The sequence below is a fragment of the Salmo salar genome, chromosome ssa24 (genome assembly GCF_905237065.1).
Source record: "Salmo salar chromosome ssa24, Ssal_v3.1, whole genome shotgun sequence".
NCBI classification, from domain to species: Eukaryota; Metazoa; Chordata; class Actinopteri; order Salmoniformes; family Salmonidae; genus Salmo; species Salmo salar.
The window spans coordinates 44,302,244-44,320,836 of record NC_059465.1 but is presented as its reverse complement, the minus strand read 5'-3'; the positions used below and the strand labels follow the sequence as shown (position 1 = coordinate 44,320,836).

The 18,593-nt window shown below is 45.1% G+C and overlaps 1 protein-coding gene across 8 annotated transcripts in view; it reads left to right on the top strand.

Annotated features, from left to right (window-relative positions):
* The window catches only part of LOC106585952 (WD repeat and FYVE domain-containing protein 3), a 268,301-nt gene that overhangs the window by 224,507 nt on the left and 25,201 nt on the right, over positions 1 to 18,593 (top strand). For 7 of the 8 annotated variants that reach the window (XM_045706795.1, XM_045706796.1, XM_045706790.1 and 4 more), the window contains 15 exons: positions 1,115 to 1,348; positions 2,970 to 3,144; positions 3,629 to 3,789; positions 4,796 to 4,944; positions 8,053 to 8,259; positions 8,464 to 8,544; positions 8,647 to 8,701; positions 9,190 to 9,309; positions 9,606 to 9,723; positions 10,033 to 10,139; positions 10,796 to 10,949; positions 11,473 to 11,564; positions 11,711 to 11,923; positions 15,980 to 16,130; positions 16,490 to 16,644. In XM_045706795.1, the coding sequence (XP_045562751.1) occupies positions 1,115 to 1,348; positions 2,970 to 3,144; positions 3,629 to 3,789; positions 4,796 to 4,944; positions 8,053 to 8,259; positions 8,464 to 8,544; positions 8,647 to 8,701; positions 9,190 to 9,309; positions 9,606 to 9,723; positions 10,033 to 10,139; positions 10,796 to 10,949; positions 11,473 to 11,564; positions 11,711 to 11,923; positions 15,980 to 16,130; positions 16,490 to 16,644 (2,172 nt within the window). The remainder of the gene's footprint in view (positions 1 to 1,114; positions 1,349 to 2,969; positions 3,145 to 3,628; positions 3,790 to 4,795; positions 4,945 to 8,052; positions 8,260 to 8,463; positions 8,545 to 8,646; positions 8,702 to 9,189; positions 9,310 to 9,605; positions 9,724 to 10,032; positions 10,140 to 10,795; positions 10,950 to 11,472; positions 11,565 to 11,710; positions 11,924 to 15,979; positions 16,131 to 16,489; positions 16,645 to 18,593) is intronic. The other variant, XM_045706791.1, reaches the window with a different exon arrangement.

Sequence of the window (18,593 nt, the reverse complement as noted above, 5' to 3'; positions counted from 1 at the left end):
AGTACTCACAGCGTCTAACACTACGGTACTCACAGCATCTAACACTACGGTACTCACAGCATCTAACACTACGGTACTCACAGCATCTAACACTACGGTACTCACAGCGTCTAACACTACAGTACTCACAGCGTCTAACACTACAGTACTCACAGCGTCTAACACTACGGTACTCACAGCATCTAACACTACGGTACTCACAGCATCTAACACTACGGTACTCACAGCATCTAACACTACGGTACTCACAGCATCTAACACTACGGTACTCACAGCGTTGTCTAACAGTACAGTACTTTACTACATTATCTAACAGTACTTTACTACATTGTCTCTGTGATTCCTATCTGATCTCTATATTCTGAACCTGACAGACACCAACATGTAACGATCTGCCTAAAACTCCCCCTCTCTTCCCTCATATCCCTCTCTCGCCTCTTCTCTTTCCCTCCCGTCTCCCTCTCTCCCTCTTCACTGTCTCCCTCTAATTCTCTCCTCTCTCTCTCTCTCTCTCTCTCTCTCTCTCTCTCTACCCGTCCCCCCCTCCTCTCTACCCTCCCCCCCTCCTCTCTACCCGTCCCCCCCCTCCTCTCTACCCGTCCCCCCCCTCCTCTCTACCCGTCCCCCCCTCCTCTCTACCCGTCCCCCCTCCTCTCTACCCGTCCCCCCCTCCTCTCTACCCGTCCCCCCTCCTCTCTACCCGTCCCCCCCTCCTCTCTACCCGTCCCCCCCTCCTCTCTACCCGTCCCCCCTCCTCTCTACCCGTCCCCCCCTCCTCTCTACCCGTCCCCCCCTCCTCTCTACCCGTCCCCCCCTCCTCTCTACCCGTCCCCCCCTCCTCTCTACCCGTCCCCCCCTCCTCTCTACCCGTCCCCCCCCTCTCTACCCGTCCCCCCCTCCTCTCTACCCGTCCCCCCTCCTCTCTACCCGTCCCCCCCCTCCTCTCTACCCGTCCCCCCTCCTCTCTACCCGTCCCCCCTCCTCTCTACCCGTCCCCCCCTCCTCTCTACCCGTCCCCCCCTCCTCTCTACCCGTCCCCCCCCTCCTCTCTACCCGTCCCCCCCTCCTCTCTACCCGTCCCCCCCTCCTCTCTACCCTCCCCCCACCCTGTCAGAGGCAGCAGAATGTTCTAAAGTACGTGACCGAGGAGTGGTCGTCTATAGAGTATGAGCTGCTGAGAGAGCGGGGCCTCTGGGGGCCCCCCATCGGATCCCACCTGGACAAGTTCCTGCTGGAGATGACTGAGGGGCCCTGTCGCATGAGGAAGAAGATGGTCCGCAACGATATGTTCTACATACATTATCCATACGTCCCGGAGCCTGAACCCAGCACTAACGGCCAAGTACAGGTAATGTAGTAATACTGTAATAATACTATAATACTACTATGATAACAACGACATGTTCTACATACATTATCCATACATCCCCCAGCCTGAACCCAGTACTAACGGCCAAGTACAGGTACTATAGTAACACACTATAGTAACACTTGATCTTTCCATGACATAGACTGACCAGGTGAATCCAGGTGAAAGCCTATGATCCCTTATTGATGTCACTTGTTAAATCCACTTCAATCAGTGTAGATGAAGGGGAGGAGACGGGTTAAAGAAGGATTTTTAAGCCTTGAGACAATTGAGACATGGATTGTGTATGTGTGTCATTCAGAGAGTGAACGGGCAAGACAAGTAGTAGGTGACAGGCTCACTGGTTTGAGTGTCAAGAACTGCAACGCTGCTGGGGTTTTTCACACTCAACAGTTTCCTGTGTGTATCAACAATGATCCACCACCCAAAAGACATCCAGCCAACTTGACACAACTGTGGGGAAGCATTGGAGTCAACATGGGGCGTAGAGTCCATGTCCCCGACGATTTGAAGCTGTTCTGAGGGCAAAAAGGGGTTGCAACTCGATATTAGGAAGGTGTTCCTAATGTTTTGTACACTCAGTGTATATTACCCCTATGTACCGTAACACGAGCCCAGCACAAAGGACTCTTTATAAATACTACAGTATTATGATCGTAACAACAAGGTCATGTTGTAGGAACCAAGTTCAAACACTAGCTTTCAGTGGAAAGAGGGCTATTTATGCCCCGCAAAGGTGCCATGTCATTTAATAGAAGAAGCTGCTTGTACAGCTAACCTTGTTCTCCCTACTGTTCCAGTATGGATACTGTACAGTGTAGGAAACGGTTTGTCTTAACCTTCATCACAGCCCACGAATGGAGTCTTTATGTGGGAAATAATGGTCATTTTACATGAAATGGCAACATGACTCAGCCAAGTTCTCAATCTATCCCAGGTATTCGCAGAACAATACACACAACTGACCCCCTCACTGTCCCAGACTGACCCCCTCTCTGTCCCAGACTGACCCCCTCTCTGTCCCAGACTGACCCCCTCTCTGTCCCAGACTGACCCCCTCTCTGTCCCAGACTGACCCCCTCTCTGTCCCAGACTGACCCAGACTGACCCGCTCTCTGTCCCAGACTGACCCCCTCTCTGTCCCAGACTGACCCCCTCTCTGTCCCAGACTGACCCCCTCTCTGTCCCAGACTGACCCCCTCTCTGTCCCAGACTGTCCCAGACTGACCCCCTCTCTGTCCCAGACTGACCCCCTCTCTGTCCCAGACTGTCCCAGACTGACCCCCTCTCTGTCCCAGACTGACCCCCTCTCTGTCCCAGACTGACCCCCTCTCTGTCCCAGACTGACCCCCTCTCTGTCCCAGACTGACCCCCTCTCTGTCCCAGACTGACCCCCTCTCTGTCCCAGACTGACCCCCTCTCTGTCCCAGACTGACCCCCTCTCTGTCCCAGACTGACCCCTCTCTGTCCCAGACTGACCGGCCGTGCTACTCTTCTGTCATGTCCTGGTCCAGCCCAGCTCCTATCACCTCTAGTCCCCCTCATGACCTCTTCCTCCCCTTCTCTTCCCGTCCTCTCTTCCTGTCCTCCCCCCACCCAGAAGCTGGTGCGTTACCGCCGAGCGATCAGCTACGACAGTAAGGAGTACTACATGAGACTGCTGTCAGGGAACCCTGGGATGTACCAGCACTCCGTAGAGCAGGACACTGAAGGAGAGACCACTCGGCAGGAACCTGGAGAGGTGCACGGAGAGGACACCATCGCCAGAGTCAGAGGTAGGACGGACGGAGGTAGGACGGACGGAGGTAGGACGGACAGACACGCTGAGGTAGGGCGGACGGAGGTAGGGCGGACGGAGGTAGGGCGGACGGAGGTAGGGCGGACGGAGGTAGGGCGGACAGACACGGAGGTAGGGCGGACGGAGGTAGGGCGGACGGAGAACGGAGGTAGGACGGAGAACGGAGGTAGGACGGACACGCAGAGGTAGGATGGACGGACGGAGGTAGCGCGGACGGACGGAGGTAGGGCGGACGGACGGAGGGAGTTAGGACAGACACGCAGAGGTAGGACGGACGGAGGACGGACGGAGGTAGGGCGGACGGACGGAGGTAGGGCGGACGGACAGAGGACGTTGTAAAAGTTGTAAGGTTGTTTTAGATCCTTTGTGTCTGTTTGTTTACCTCTGCTGTGTACATGCATATTCATTCTCTTTTGGCTTTGTTTTTTTCTTATTGTAATTCATGCAAATCAACCCTCCAGGTCTGGTGAAGGCCCCTCTGAAGAGGTCTCGCTCCACGGCAGACAGAGCCGATGAGGAACAAGACCTGCTGCAGGAACAGCTCTTAGAGTCAGGAGGTCTGGACGAGGAACAGAGGACAGACAACACATCACTGTTACGATTACTGGAGGAGGGAGAGCAGGTAAGAGGAGGGTTGGAGGACGAGAAGCGAGCGAGGGAGGGAGGAGGACGGGGGAGGAGGAGGAGGAAGAGGGGTGTAGGGGAGGAGGACAGGGAGAGAAGGGAAGAGGAGGGTTGGAGGAGGAGAAGCGAGGGTGGGAGGAGGACGGGGGAGGAGGAGGAGGACAGGGAGAGCAGGTAAGAGGAGGGTTGGAGGATGAGGGAGGGAGGGAGGGAGGGAGGGAGGGAGGGAGGGAGGGAGGGAGGGGGAGGGGTGTAGGGGAGGAGGACAGAGAGAGAAGGGACGAGGAGAGAGGGAGCGAGGGTCATGTTGGTCAAGCCACTTGGTTTAAGTGTACAAGTATACAAGTCTTTGAGCATTTCAGGATGGTAACTGTCATTGTGGTGGGTTCTGCTGTGTATTTTAGGATGATAAACTATTTATGTTGTATTATAGATCCAGCACATGTATCAATGTATTAATGTAGTATTTATGTCGTGTTATATCATAGATGTATTAATGTAGTGATATATTATATTATAGATGTATTAATGTAGTATTTATGTAGTGATATATTATAGATGTATTAATGTAGTGTTATATTATAGATGTATTAATGTAGTGTTATATTATAGATGTATTAATGTAGTGGTATATTATAGATGTAGTGATATATTATAGATGTATTAATGTAGTGGTATATTATAGATGTATTAATGTAGTATTAATGTAGTGTTATATCATAGATGTTTTAATGTAGTGTTATATCATAGATGTATTTATGTAGTGTTATATCATAGATGTATTAATGTAGTGATATATTATATTATAGATGTATTAATGTAGTATTCATGTAGTGTTGTATCATAGATGTATTAATGTAGTGTTGTATCATAGATGTATTAATGTAGTGGTATATTATAGATGTATTAATGTAGTGGTATATTATAGATGTATTAGTGTAGTGGTATATTATAGATGTATTAATGTAGTGTTATATCATAGATGTATTAATGTTCTGTTCCAGATCCAACACATGTATCGATGTGCGCGGGTGCAGGGTCTGGACACTAGCGAGGGACTGCTGCTGTTTGGGAAGGAACACTTCTATGTCATCGACGGTTTCACCATGACCGTCTCCAGAGAGATCAGAGACATCGAGACGCTGCCCGCCAAGTGAGTTTAACACCCCTAACCCTTTATTATAAAACTGGTTGTTTGGATCCTGGATGCTGATTGGACGAGCAGCGTTCCAAGCCGTGCTCTATTGGTCGTCACAGACACACCTATGCCTGCTAACAGTTCCATCTGAAAATGATCACTGCTCCTCCATCAGAATATCAGGATCATGTTCCTGTCTGAATCATCTCTTGATTTTATCTCTACTAGAATATTTGTTGATGTTGCTGTCTGAATCATTACTTGTATTTATAGTTAGTATGCCAAAGGTTCCCGGATGTCGTACAACATATGCCAATATACAAGCAGTGGACACTATTTCTGTGCTTTTAGGGCCCATAATGCCATTCTTCCGAAAATGGGCGTGGCTTCACAACGTTTTCAGATTTGAGGAAAATGGCGGAAAATATGCAGCCGAAGTCCGACGAGAGTGGATAGAAATTCATTGCTTTAACTAATTATGACAAGTGTTAAGAAAATGTTGAGCAATGTAATGAAGTAATGACTTTTCAAATAAGTTACTTTACACGTTATGTTAGCTGAAAATGTGTTAGCTACGCTATCCTTACAAACCGCATAGCATATCATGACAGCAGTATGTACCAACATATTAACTATATGCTATCTAACTAACTACCCAATGTTTATTGACTTGATTATTCACGTCATTCTTAGCTTAGCTAAGTGGTATAGTCGTTGTGCATTCTCAATGGACATTGTTAATGAAGTTGTAAATGGCTAGCTAGTAATTTGTTATGCTAACAAGCTAGCAAGAGGTTGCATAGCAACAGCATCAACTTCCGGTAGACGGGCGTAGCGCTAGTACGCACAACTGAAAGGATACCGTTTGTTTACGTTATACTGAAATGAACTTATAGTATGTAGTGTATATACTCATTAAGTATGTAGTATACAGTATGTTAGTTAGTATTGGTATTCGCACACAGCTAATGTTTCACTTTTGAATTTCAATTTCTGTACCATACATAGTGAACAGCAAGTCGAAATTACGCATCGACGTCATTATCATTGACAAATCCAAGTAAATGCCAATAGAAAAAAAGCTCAAACAAATGAAAATGCAGCTACTCATTCCACGTTCAAACGTTTCACCTAACTGAGTTAGCTGAAGTTGGCTAGCTGGCTAGCTAGCAAGTGACAAGAACATTATCCAGACTACATAGCAATCATTTTGTCTATTATGAAAACACACATTTTGTGTTCCTTTGTGTAAAGACACTCACTATCAAAAAACGAACAAAAAACACTCAACACAACAGGAAAACACTAGATTATTTAAATTATAGTGCATTTGACAAAAATACTCACTCAAAATGTACCAAGTATACTTATAATTTACATTATAAATATTTAAACAATTATCCAAGGACAATATTCAGAGTTTATTTCAAAACCCACACATAGTAGGCTATTTGATTGACAACAATTCTTACTTCTGTAAAAATTTAAACATCTTTTCAGAGACTAATTCAAAATGTAGATAACCTCTCTCAATAAGATTTAGTACAGACCAGGCCTGTTACAAAGTGTAGAAATAGTACACTACTTTAACAACAATTCAGTGAATGCAACAAGTATTACAATAGAGACGAATGAATATTTAAAACCCACAACTGTTCAGAGACAATAAAAGATTTATAGGACCAATTCATATTTCATACTGTCACTTAATGTTTTTTTGCATTTAGCCTACAACATGTCATGGAACTTGTGGAAGCACGCACCCATCCTGCAAAGTGGACCAGAAAACACGTAGAGCACCTAAAGGACGTTTCTACACATCTCCCACTCTCTCTTTTTTGCGCCCTTCAAACTTCAACTGCTTTCAAAATGATGTGTTCCAACTCGGACCACAATCCCCGGTTCCGGTGGCACGTTCTTATTTCACTCACCTCGACGTCATCGTTTTTCAAAGTGCAAGAACGTGTCCGAATCCATATCACCAACCAACTGAAGAAAAATATAAATGCAACAATATAAAAGTTTTTATTGAGTTACAGTTCATATAAGGAAATCAGTCAATTGAAATTAATTAATTAGGCCCTAATCTATGAATTTCACATGACTGGTAATACAGATATGGATCTGTTTTGTCACAGATACCTTTAAAAATAAGGTAAGGAAGTGGGTCAGAAAACCAGTCAGTATCTGGTGTGACCACCATTTTACTCATGCAGCACGACACATCCCCAATGAATTGTGTTCATTGTTTGTAGCTTGTTCTTGCCCATACCAAAACCCCACTGCAACCATGGAGCACTCTGATCACAACGTTGACATCAGCAAACCGCTCGACCACACGACACCATACACGCGGCCTGCCATCTGCCCGGTACATTTGAAACCGGGATTCATCCATGAAGAGTGTGTCAGTGGCCAACGAAGGTGAGCGTTTGCCCACTGAAGACGGTTACGATGCCAAACTGCAGTCAGGTCAAGACCCTGGTGAGGATGATGAGCACACAGATGAGTTTCCCTGAGATGGTTTCTGACAGTTTGGACAGACATTCTTTGGTTGTGCAAACCCACAGTTCCATCAGCTGTCTGGGTGGCTGGTCTCAGACGATCCCGCAGGTGAAGAAGCCGGATGTGGAGGTCCTTGGCTGACATGGTTACACGAGGTCTGCGGTTGTGAGGCCAGTTGGACGTACTGCCAAATTCTCTAAAACGACATTCAATTATCTTGCAACAGCTCCGGTGGACATACCTGCAGTCAACGTGCCAATTGCACGCTCCCTCAAAACTTGAGAAATCTGTGGCATTGTGTTGTGTGACAAAACTGCACATTTTAGAGAGACCTTTTATTGTCCCCCAGCACAAGGTGCACCTGTGTAAGGATCATGCTGTTTAATCCGTTTGTTGATATGCCACCGTAATGGTAATTTAAAGAAAAGCCGTTGACGGACGCTATGGTTTCTAAAGAGTTATTTATGACTACCTCACCAGGCTGATTCAACTAACCAAGCGCTTGTTGAATCAGGTGTTTTTAGTTCTGGAATACATTCTAAACGTCTAACTGGCAGAGGGGGGAGGGGGTGTAACTCAAGGAGAAGCTGGTGTTTTGACATGTCTCTCTGTCTCCAGTCTGCATGAGACCATCATCCCCAGAGGCGCGAGGCAGGGTCAGAGCCAGCTGAAGAGGACCTGCAGTATCTTTGCCTACGAGGATATCAAGGAGGTCCACAAGAGGCGATACCTGTTGCAGCCCATGGCTGTGGAGGTATTCTCAGGAGATGGAAGGAACTACCTGCTGGCCTTCCAGAAAGGAGTCCGCAACAAGGTGTACCAGAGGTACCGTTGTGCTCATTGACAAGTACATTTTTCTAACACTGTTACGCTAACGGCTACGCTAAAGGTTGAAATACAGCTCTATGTGTTAGCGAGCACATTTGCAAGTATAGTATTACTCCCAAAGGACAGTGATGATGTCTCTTGATGTTTTCGGGTTTTTTTCCCTCCTCTCTCTCCGTCTTTCTCTCCTCGCTCCGTGTCCAGGTTCCTAGCCGTGGTTCCCTCTCTGGCTGACAGCTCAGAGTCAGTGTCAGGACAGAGGCCCAACACCAGTGTAGAGCAAGGGTACTTCCTTCTTTTTTATATATATATAGTGTTTTACACATGAACAAATATACATAGTCTTCTATTGTAACTGTCTCACCTGTCTACAATGTCTTCCATCAGGTCTGGGCTCCTCAGCACTCTGGTAGGAGAGAAATCTGTCACCCAGAGATGGGAGGTAGGTTACAACAATTCTACTTGAATAAATACTAAGTCAATGTCTTGGTCTGTGGTATTATAGCACTCTAACAGGTCTCTCAGGTAAGATGATTTTATCTCAATGTGAAGAATCTGTATAAATAAGGGTTATATAAAGTTGAGATCTGACAGTAGTGTCCTCTGTTTCCATAGCGTGGAGAGATCAGTAACTATATTGTCCTCTCTGTGTTTCCATAGTGTGGAGAGATCAGTAGCTATATTGTCCTCTATGTGATTCCATAGCGTGGAGAGATCAGTAACTATATTGTCCTCTCTCTGTTTCCATAGCGTGTAGAGATCAGTAACTAGATTGTCCTCTCTGTGTTTCCATAGCGTGGAGAGATCAGTAACTAGATTGTCCTCTCTGTGTTTCCATAGCTTGGAGAGATCAGTAACTAGATTGTCCTCTCTGTGTTTCCATAGCGTGGAGAGATCAGTAACTAGATTGTCCTCTCTGTGTTTCCATAGCGTGGAGAGATCAGTAACTTCCAGTATCTGATGCATCTCAACACCCTGGCTGGTCGCTCCTACAACGACCTGATGCAGTACCCTGTCTTCCCCTGGATCCTGGCTGACTACGACTCTGAGGTAACAACACAGTACACACCTAATGCTATACTGTATATCTGACTTGGACAGCTGTCAGAACTACAATCCTACTGCAGCTATATCCTTCCACAAGACTGTAGTCCTAATTCCATCAGCACCTTACCAAGCGTTATACATTACCTACACTTACGTAAAAAAAAAAACTCTAACATCCAATTCTTTCTTTCAAGGACCGATTTGTTAATGATATCAAACGTTTGTTATTATTCGTGATTTACACAGCATGTACATGGGATGTAGTGTGATTTTTAAAACTGGTCTGATCCGGTTCCTAGGAGTTGGACCTGAACAATCCACAGACGTTCCGGAACCTGGCTAAACCAATGGGAGCCCAGACAGATGACAGGCTGACCCAGTACAAGAAGAGGTTCAAGGACTGGGAGGACCCTACCAGTAAGACAGACACACACACACACACACACACACACACACAGTATGACTGACCAACTAACTACCTGTTTTAGCTACAGCCCTAGGGCCAGCTTCCCGGACACAGGTTACACATTATCCTTATCCTGGACTACAAAGCTATTTCAATGGGAACGCTATAACAAGCTTTGTAGTCCAACACTAGAATTCACCAGTGTGGATAAATTGGCCCCTTTAGTAAAAATGTTTGTCTTAAAAAAAAAATTTAAAACATATTTCTGTTTCCACTTCTGGACTAGGAAGGGTTCTTCTAAAATGTGTCTCTTGTTTTAGGTGAGACCCCAGCATATCATTACGGTACACACTACTCCTCAGCTATGATTGTGGCTTCCTACCTGGTCCGCATGGAACCGTTTACTCAGATTTTCCTCAGGCTTCAGGTACAACTTCAAACACACGGTCCGCAGACTCCTCACACACTACTGTCTTGTATAGTCGGAATGATCTGGAACATCCAGATGATTCCAAGGGAATTATAGAGATCCAAGTATTGAACCTTGAGGAGCGCCAAATTCAACTTTGGGACTTTCATTTTTAGCGAAAGGGGAGAGGAAAGGAGGAAAGGAGGAAAGGGGACTTGATCCAAACTCAAACAGTGCTGTTTTTTGTATCTGCAGTTGATTGAATTGGTGTCCAAGTTTACCGTTTTTTTTTATTATTTTTTTTTTACTTCCTGTTTTTTTGAAGGCTTGTTGATAAAGTTAGGATTGTCTGTTTGTCTCTGGATGCATGGTAGTGAAATATTCAGGCTACATCAGAGTTGTTTTTTCCCCACTGATATTAACCGGAGATAGTAAACAGCGCTGTGCTGAGTGTGGTTTGAATACCAATGATGACATTTCCTCTCCGGGAGATGTGTGTTGGTGGAGACGATGCCTGTGGTAGTGTCTTATGTCTCTAGTGTGTGTGTGTGTGTGTGTGTGTGTGTGTGTGTGTGTGTGTGTGTGTGTGTGTGTGTGTGTGTGTGTGTGTGTCTCTGTCATGTCATGTCTGCCTTCCGGACTGCCTGTGTGTTGTCCCTCTCCCAACCCCACAGGGAGGTCACTTTGACCTGGCTGACAGGATGTTCCACAGCGTGCGTGAGGCCTGGCTCTCTGCCTCCAAACACAACATGGCCGACGTCAAGGAGCTCATCCCAGAGTTCTTCTACCTGCCAGAGTTCATGCTCAACTCCAACAACTTTGACCTCGGTCAGTTTAATACCGTTCTGTCAGCACTAGCTCAACTTTGACCTCGGTCAGTTTAATACCGTTCTGTCAGCACTAGCTCAACTTTGACCTCGGTCAGTTTAATACCGTTCTGTCAGCACTAGCTCCACTTTGACCTCGGTCAGTTTAATACCATTCTGTCAGAGCTAGCTCAACTTTGACCTAGGTCAGTTTAATACCGTTCTGTCAGCTAGCTCAACTTTGACCTCGGTCAGTTTAATACCGTTCTGTCAGAGCTAGCTCAACTTTGACCTAGGTCAGTTTAAGACCGTTCTGTCAGCTAGCTCAACTTTGACCCTAGGTCAGTTTAATACCGTTCTGTCCGAGCTAGCTCAACTTTGACCTAGGTCAGTCAGGACGCTAGCTGTCCTCTCTACTCTCTATATGAGTCTCTGCTCTCTCCGTCTCTATTTCTGTCTCTCTCTACCACTGTAATAGTAACATGTTTAGAGACTAGTAAATAAAAGAGTTGCTTTGATGTGTGGTGTGGTTGATGTTTTAACAGGTGCCAAACAGAACGGTATTAGACTAAGAGATGTCCTTCTGCCTCCGTGGGCCAAGGGAGACCCCCGAGAATTCATCAGAGTACATCGACAGGTGGGTACCGATCAACTGTCTTGTTTGTCGACAGGTGGGTAACAATCAACCATTTTATCTGTCTGCGTGATTGTCTGTCTGAACGTGCTTCATGTAGTCCAACCTTGTGTTCCAGTATTGTCCAACAATAATGTGTCTTTCTCTAGGCTCTGGAGTGTGACTTCGTCAGTGCCCACCTCCATGAGTGGATCGACCTGATCTTTGGCTTCAAGCAGCAGGGTCCTCCGGCGGTGGAAGCGGTCAACGTGTTTCACCACCTGTTCTACGAGGGCCAGGTGGACATCTACAACATCAACGACCCCCTGAAGGAGACCGCCACCATCGGCTTCATCAACAACTTCGGACAAATCCCCAAACAGGTACAGCGCCTTCAGAAAGTATTCATACTGTTGGAATCGGCTACACTTTGAACATTGAGATATTAAATAAATTGATAGAGAAGAAGAAGCCTTGAATAGAAAGAATCTGTAGAAAGCCAGAAGGCTTTTGGAATGTGTTTTGATGGAGGAGAGGAGAGTGACGTGTTGATATAGGGAAGACAGATGGACATCTATGGATTAGGTAAAGGAGGGGTTGAGGTTAGAAGGTGAGGGGTGAGGTCAGTTCCCCTTAAGGGAGTAATCAGGGTTTAGTGTCTGGTTACCTTCTTCCTGTTGGGCATAAACTGTAAGGAGAGAGTGAGTGTCTTAACCTGTTATGGCTAGGGGGCAGTATTTTCACGGCTGGATAAAAAACGTACCCGATTTAATCTGGTTACTACTCCTGCCCAGTAACTAGAATATGCATATAATTATTGGCTTTGGATAGAAAACACCCTAAAGTTTCTAAAAATGGTGTCTGTGAGTATAACAGAACTCAAATGGCAGGTCAAAACCTGAGAGATTCCTTTACAGGAAGTGGCCTGTCTGACCATTTCTTGAACTTCTTTGCCATCTCAATCTTTTACAAAGGATCTCTGCTCTAACGTGACACTTCCTACGTCTTCCAAGGGTGCTCAGAGCCCGGGAAAAACCTGAATGTCGTCATCCCAGCCCCAGGCTGAAACACATTATCGCCTTTCTCAAGTGGCCGATCAAGGGACTGTGGGCTTAGGCGCGTGCCCTGGCCGCCCCCGTCTTTGTGATTTTTCCTCTGTTTGCCGAAAAGGAGATTCCCGGTCGGAATATTATCGCTTTTTTACGAGATAAATTGCACAAAAATTGATTTTAAACAGCGGTTGACATGCTTCGAAGTACGGTAATGGAATATTTAGATTTTTTTTGTCACGAATTGCGCCATGCGCGCGACCCTGATTTACCATTTCGGATAGTTTCTGGGACGCACGAACAAAACCCCGCTATTCGGATATAACGATGGATTATTTGGGACCAAACCAACATTTGTTATTGAAGTAGCAGTCCTGGGAGTGCATTCTGACGAAGACAACAAAGGTAATAACATTTTTGTTATAGTAAATCTGATTTTGGTGAAGGCTAAACTTGCCGGGTGTCTAAATAGCTAGCCCGTGATGGCTGGGCTATGTACTTAGAATATTGCAAAATGTGCTTTCACCAAAAAGCTATTTTAAAATCGGACATATCGAGTGCATAGAGGAGTTCTGTATCTATAATTCTTAAAATAATTGTTATGCTTTTTGTGAACGTTTATCGTGAGTAATTTAGTAAATTGTTAGTAAATTCCCCGGAAGTTTGCGGGGGGTATGCTAGTTCTGAACGTCACATGCTAATGTAAAAAGCTGTTTTTTGATATAAATATGAACTTGATTGAACAAAACATGCATGTATTGTATAACATAATGTCCTAGGTGTGTCATCTGATGAAGATCATCAAAGGTTAGTGCTGCATTTAGCTGTCTTCTGGGTTTTTGTGACATTATATGCTAGCTTGAAAAATGGGTGTCTGATTATTTCTGGCTGGGTACTCTGCTGACATAATCTAATGTTTTGCTTTCGCTGTAAAGCCTTTTTGAAATCGGACAGTGTGGTTAGATAAAGGAGAGTCTTGTCTTTAAAATGCTGTGAAATAGTCATATGTTTGAAAAATTGAAGTTTTTGTATTTTTGAGGAATTTGTAATTCGCGCCACGCCTATCATTGGATATTGGAGCAGGTGTTCCGCTAGCGGAACGTCTAGATGTAAGAGGTTAAGTAGGATGTATATGGGGTGGTAGGGTAGCCTAGTGGTTAGAGCGTTGGGCTAGTAACTGAAAGGTTGCAATTTCGAATCCTCGAGCTGACAAGGTACATATCTGTCGTTCTGCCCCTGAGCAAGGCAGTTAACCCACTGTTCCTAGGCCGTCATTGAAAATAAAAATGTGTTCTTAACTAACTTGCCTAGTTAAATAAAGGTAAAATAAAATAAATAAAATGAAGATATAACTGTGATGGAGGAAAATGTTTTGCTGTCTGATTACAGCTGTACAGAACATTTGGGAAGAATTAAACTTGGTTAAAGCTTCTCTAGTGTCCGTGGGTTATTTACTCTGAACAATAACAACCTAACAATTTATTCCACATTTTTGTTGTTGTTACAGCCTGAATTCAAAATGGATTCAACCATTTTTTCTTCTTCTCACACCCATCTACACACAACATCCCATAATGACAAAGTGAAAACATGTTTTTAGAAATGTTAGCAAATATCTCATTTACGTCAGTATTCACACCCATGAGTCAATACATGTTAGAATCACCTTTGGCGGTTGATTACAGTCTGTGAGTCTTTCTCAGTCTCAGTCTTTGCACACCTGGATTGTACAATATTTGTCCATTATTTGTTTTAAAATTCATCAAGCTCTGTCAAATTGGTTGTTCATCATTAATAGACAACCATTTGTAGGTCTTGCCATAGAATATCAAGTAGATTTAAGTCAAAAATGTAACTTTGCCACTCAGGATCATTCACTGTCTTCTTTGTAAGAAACTATAATGTATATTTGGCCTTATGTTTTAGGTTATTGTCCTGCTGAAAGGTGACTTCATCTCTCAGTGTCTGTTGTAAAGCCGACTGAACCAGGTTTTCCCTTAGGATTGTGCCTGTGCTTAGCTACATACCATTTATTTTTTTATCCTAAAACACTCTCCAGTCCTTAATGATGACAAGCATACCCATAACATGATGCAGCCACCACCATGCTTGAACATATGAAGAGTGGTACTCAGTGATGTGTTGTGTTGGATTTTCTCCAAACATAACACTTTGTATTCAGGACAAAAAGTTGATTTCTTTGCTACATTTTTGGCAGTTTTACTTTAGTGCCTTGTTGCAAACAGGATGCATGTTTCATTTTGTACTGGCTTCCTTCAAGTCACTCTGTCAATTTAATTTAATTATTCTTGTGGAGAAACAACAATGTTGTTGATCCATTCTCAGTTTTCTCCTATCACAGCCATTAAACTCTGAAACTATTTTAAAGTCATCATTGGCCTCATGGTGAAATCCCTGAGCGGTTTCCTTCCTCTCCGGCAACTGAGTTAGGAAGTATGCCTGAATCTTTGTAGTGACTGGGTGTATTTATACACCATCCGAATTGTAATTAATAACTTCACTATGCTCAAAGGGATATTCAATGTCTGCTTTTTTATTGTTACCCATCTACCAATAGGTGCCCTTCTTTGCGAGGCATTGGAAAACCTCCCTGGTCTTTGTGGTTAAATCTGTGTTTGAAATTCCCTGATCAACTGAGGGACCTTACAGATACTTTTATGTGGGGTACAGAGATGAGGTAGTCATTCAAAAATCATGTCAAACACTATTATTGCACACAGAGTGAATCCATGAAACTTGTTAAGCACATTTTTACTCCTGAACTTATTTATGCTTCCCGTAACAAAGGGTTTGAATACCTATTGACTCAAGACATTTCAGCTTTTAATTTGTAATTCATTTGTAAAAAAAAAAACCAAAAAAACAAACATGAAAAACATAATTCCACTGACATTCGGGGGTAATGTGTGTAGGCCAGTTTTAAATTCAGGCTGTAACACAACAAAATGTGTGAAAAGTTAAGGGGTATGAATACTTTCTGAAGGCACTGTATGTAACAGGAATTGGACTTACCTAAGGTGTTGTCATTTCATTTAAACCGTTGTAAAAGTTTGTTACCTGGTTGTTTAGCAACATGTAGCAATGCTAGTGGAAATGGATTGTGTCAGTTAGCTGTGCATTTAAAAACACATCAAGGGATATTTCTCATGCATACTGTAATTTTATGTAATCGTGTTGCCAGGGTCATTCAACTCTTACTAGGTCCGGAGCCTGCTGTTTTTTTTCTGTTCTACCTGATCATGAATTGGTGTTCCCAGGTCTAAATGCAGTGGGAACAGGCTTCAAGGTCCAGAGTTGAGTTTAAAAGGCGTCTTAGACCAATGAATCTACTTCCAATCTTCTGTCTGTCTGTCTTTTGTCCAATCACAGTTGTTTAAGAAGCCCCACCCTACGAAGCGTGTACGTAGTAAGTCTAACGGGGAGATGGCGGCGGGCATGCCCATCTCTCTCTCCTCAACCACCGACAAGATCTTCTTCCATCACCTGGACAACCTCAGACCCTCACTAGCCCCCGTCAAAGGTAGGGCCAGCACGCACGCACGCAAACACACCGTGTGTCTGACTGACTGTGTGTGTGTGTGTGTGTGTGTGTGTCTGACTGACTGTGTGTGTGTGTGTGTGTGTGTGTGTGTGTGTGTGTGTGTGTGTGTGTGTGTGTGTGTCTGACTGTGTGTGTGTGTGTCTGACTGTGTGTGTGTGTGTGTCTGACTGTGTGTGTGTGTGTGTGTGTGTGTCTGACTGACTGTGTGTGTGTGTGTGTGTGTGTGTGTGTGTGTGTGTGTGTGTGTGTGTGTGTGTGTGTGTGTGTGTGTGTGTGTGTGTGTGTGTGTGTGTGTGTGTCTGACTGTGTGTGTAACTGTGTGTAACTGTGTGTTTCAGAGCTGAAGGAGCCTGTGGGCCAGATAGTGTGTACTGAGAAGGGGATTCTGGCTGTGGAGCAGAATAAAGTCCTACAGCCTCCAGTCTGGAACAAGACCTTTGCCTGGGGTTATGCTGACCTCTCCTGCAGACTGGCCAACTATGAGTCAGACAAGGTAAACACACACTCACAGACCTCTCCTGCAGACTGGCCAACTATGAGTCAGACAAGGTAAACACACACTCACAGACCTCTCCTGCAGACTGGCCAACTATGAGTCAGACAAGGTAAACACACACTCACAGACCTCTCCTGCAGACTGGCCAACTATGAGTCAGACAAGGTAAACACACACTCACAGACCTCTCCTGCAGACTGGCCAACTATGAGTCAGACAAGGTATGTTAGATCAGGGTTCACCAAACTCTGTCCTGGTGATGAGTTGGTTATTTGAATTAGCTGTGTAGTGATGGGGGGCAAAACCCCAGGATCGAGTTAGGGTAACCCCTGCGTTAGATCAACACACAGACACACTGGGGTTGAGCAGACCTCCGATGCAGACTGGCCAGCTATGAGTTTAGGGCTGTTGCGGTTGCCGAATTACTGCCACACCGTAGGTCATGAGTCATGACCTCAGTCAGATTCCACATGACCGTTGAGTCACGGTAATCTCTTCCTGTTCTGCGCTCTTTAGGCCCACCATGAATGGCTCTGATGTGTTGGTGGTTAAGCCTACCCAACTCGCTAACGGCCCGTCAGGTCACTAATGAATGGCCTGGGACTCAACGCTCTATTGTCCCTTTAATCACTGTGACATCAATGAAAATGCAATCGAAAATCACATCAAACACTTCACGGTTTAAATGTAAATAATCTGAATGATGAGAATAAATAGTGATGGGAGTTGAGCAGTGTCTAGACCGGTCTTGCAGCTTTTGTATTCTGATCTTGGAGTTCTGATCCTGGGAATTCTGATCCTGGGAATTCTGATCCTGGGAATTCTGATCCTGGGAATTCTGATCCTGGGAATTCTGATCCTGGGAGTTCTGATCCTGGGAATTCTGATCCTGGGAATTCTGATCCTGGGAATTCTGATCCTGGGAATTCTGATCCTGGGAATTCTGATCCTGGGAATTCTGATCCTGGGAGTTCTGATCCTGGGAATTCTGATCCTGGGAATTCTGATCCTGGGAATTCTGATCCTGGGAATTCTGATCCTGGGAATTCTGATCCTGGGAATTCTGATCCTGGGAATTCTGATCCTGGGAATTCTGATCTTGGGGTTCTGATCCTGGGAATTCTGATCCTGGGAGTTCTGATCCTGGGAATTCTGATCCTGGGAATTCTGATCCTGGGAATTCTGATCCTGGGAATTCTGATCCTGGGAATTCTGATCCTGGGAGTTCTGATCCTGGGAATTCTGATCCTGGGAGTTCTGATCCTGGGAATTCTGATCCTGGGAATTCTGATCCTGGGAATTCTGATCCTGGGAGTTCTGATCCTGGGAATTCTGATCCTGGGAATTCTGATCCTGGGAATTCTGATCCTGGGAATTCTGATCCTGGGAATTCTGATCTTGGGGGTTTCTGATCTTGGGGTTCTGATCTTGGGGTTTCTGATCTTGGGGTTCTGATCTTGGGGGTTTCTGATCTTTGGGGTTCTGATCTTGGGGGTTTCTGATCTTTGGGGTTCTGATCTTGGGGGTTTCTGATCTTGGGGGTTTCTGATCTTTGGGGTTTCTGATCATGGGGTTCTGATCTTGGGGGTTTCTGATCTTGGGGTTCTGATCTTGGGGGTTTCTGATCTTTGGGGTTCTGATCTTGGGGGTTTCTGATCTTGGGGGTTTCTGATCTTTGGGGTTTCTGATCATGGGGTTCTGATCTTGGGGTTCTGATCTTGGGGTTCTGATCTTGGGGGTTTCTGATCTTGGGGTTCTGATCTTGGGGGTTTCTGATCTTTGGGGTTCTGATCTTGGGGTTTCTGATCTTTGGGGTTCTGATCTTGGGGGTTTCTGATCTTGGGGGTTTCTGATCTTTGGGGTTTCTGATCATGGGGTTCTGATCTTGGGGGTTTCTGATCTTGGGGTTCTGATCTTGGGGGTTTCTGATCTTTGGGGTTCTGATC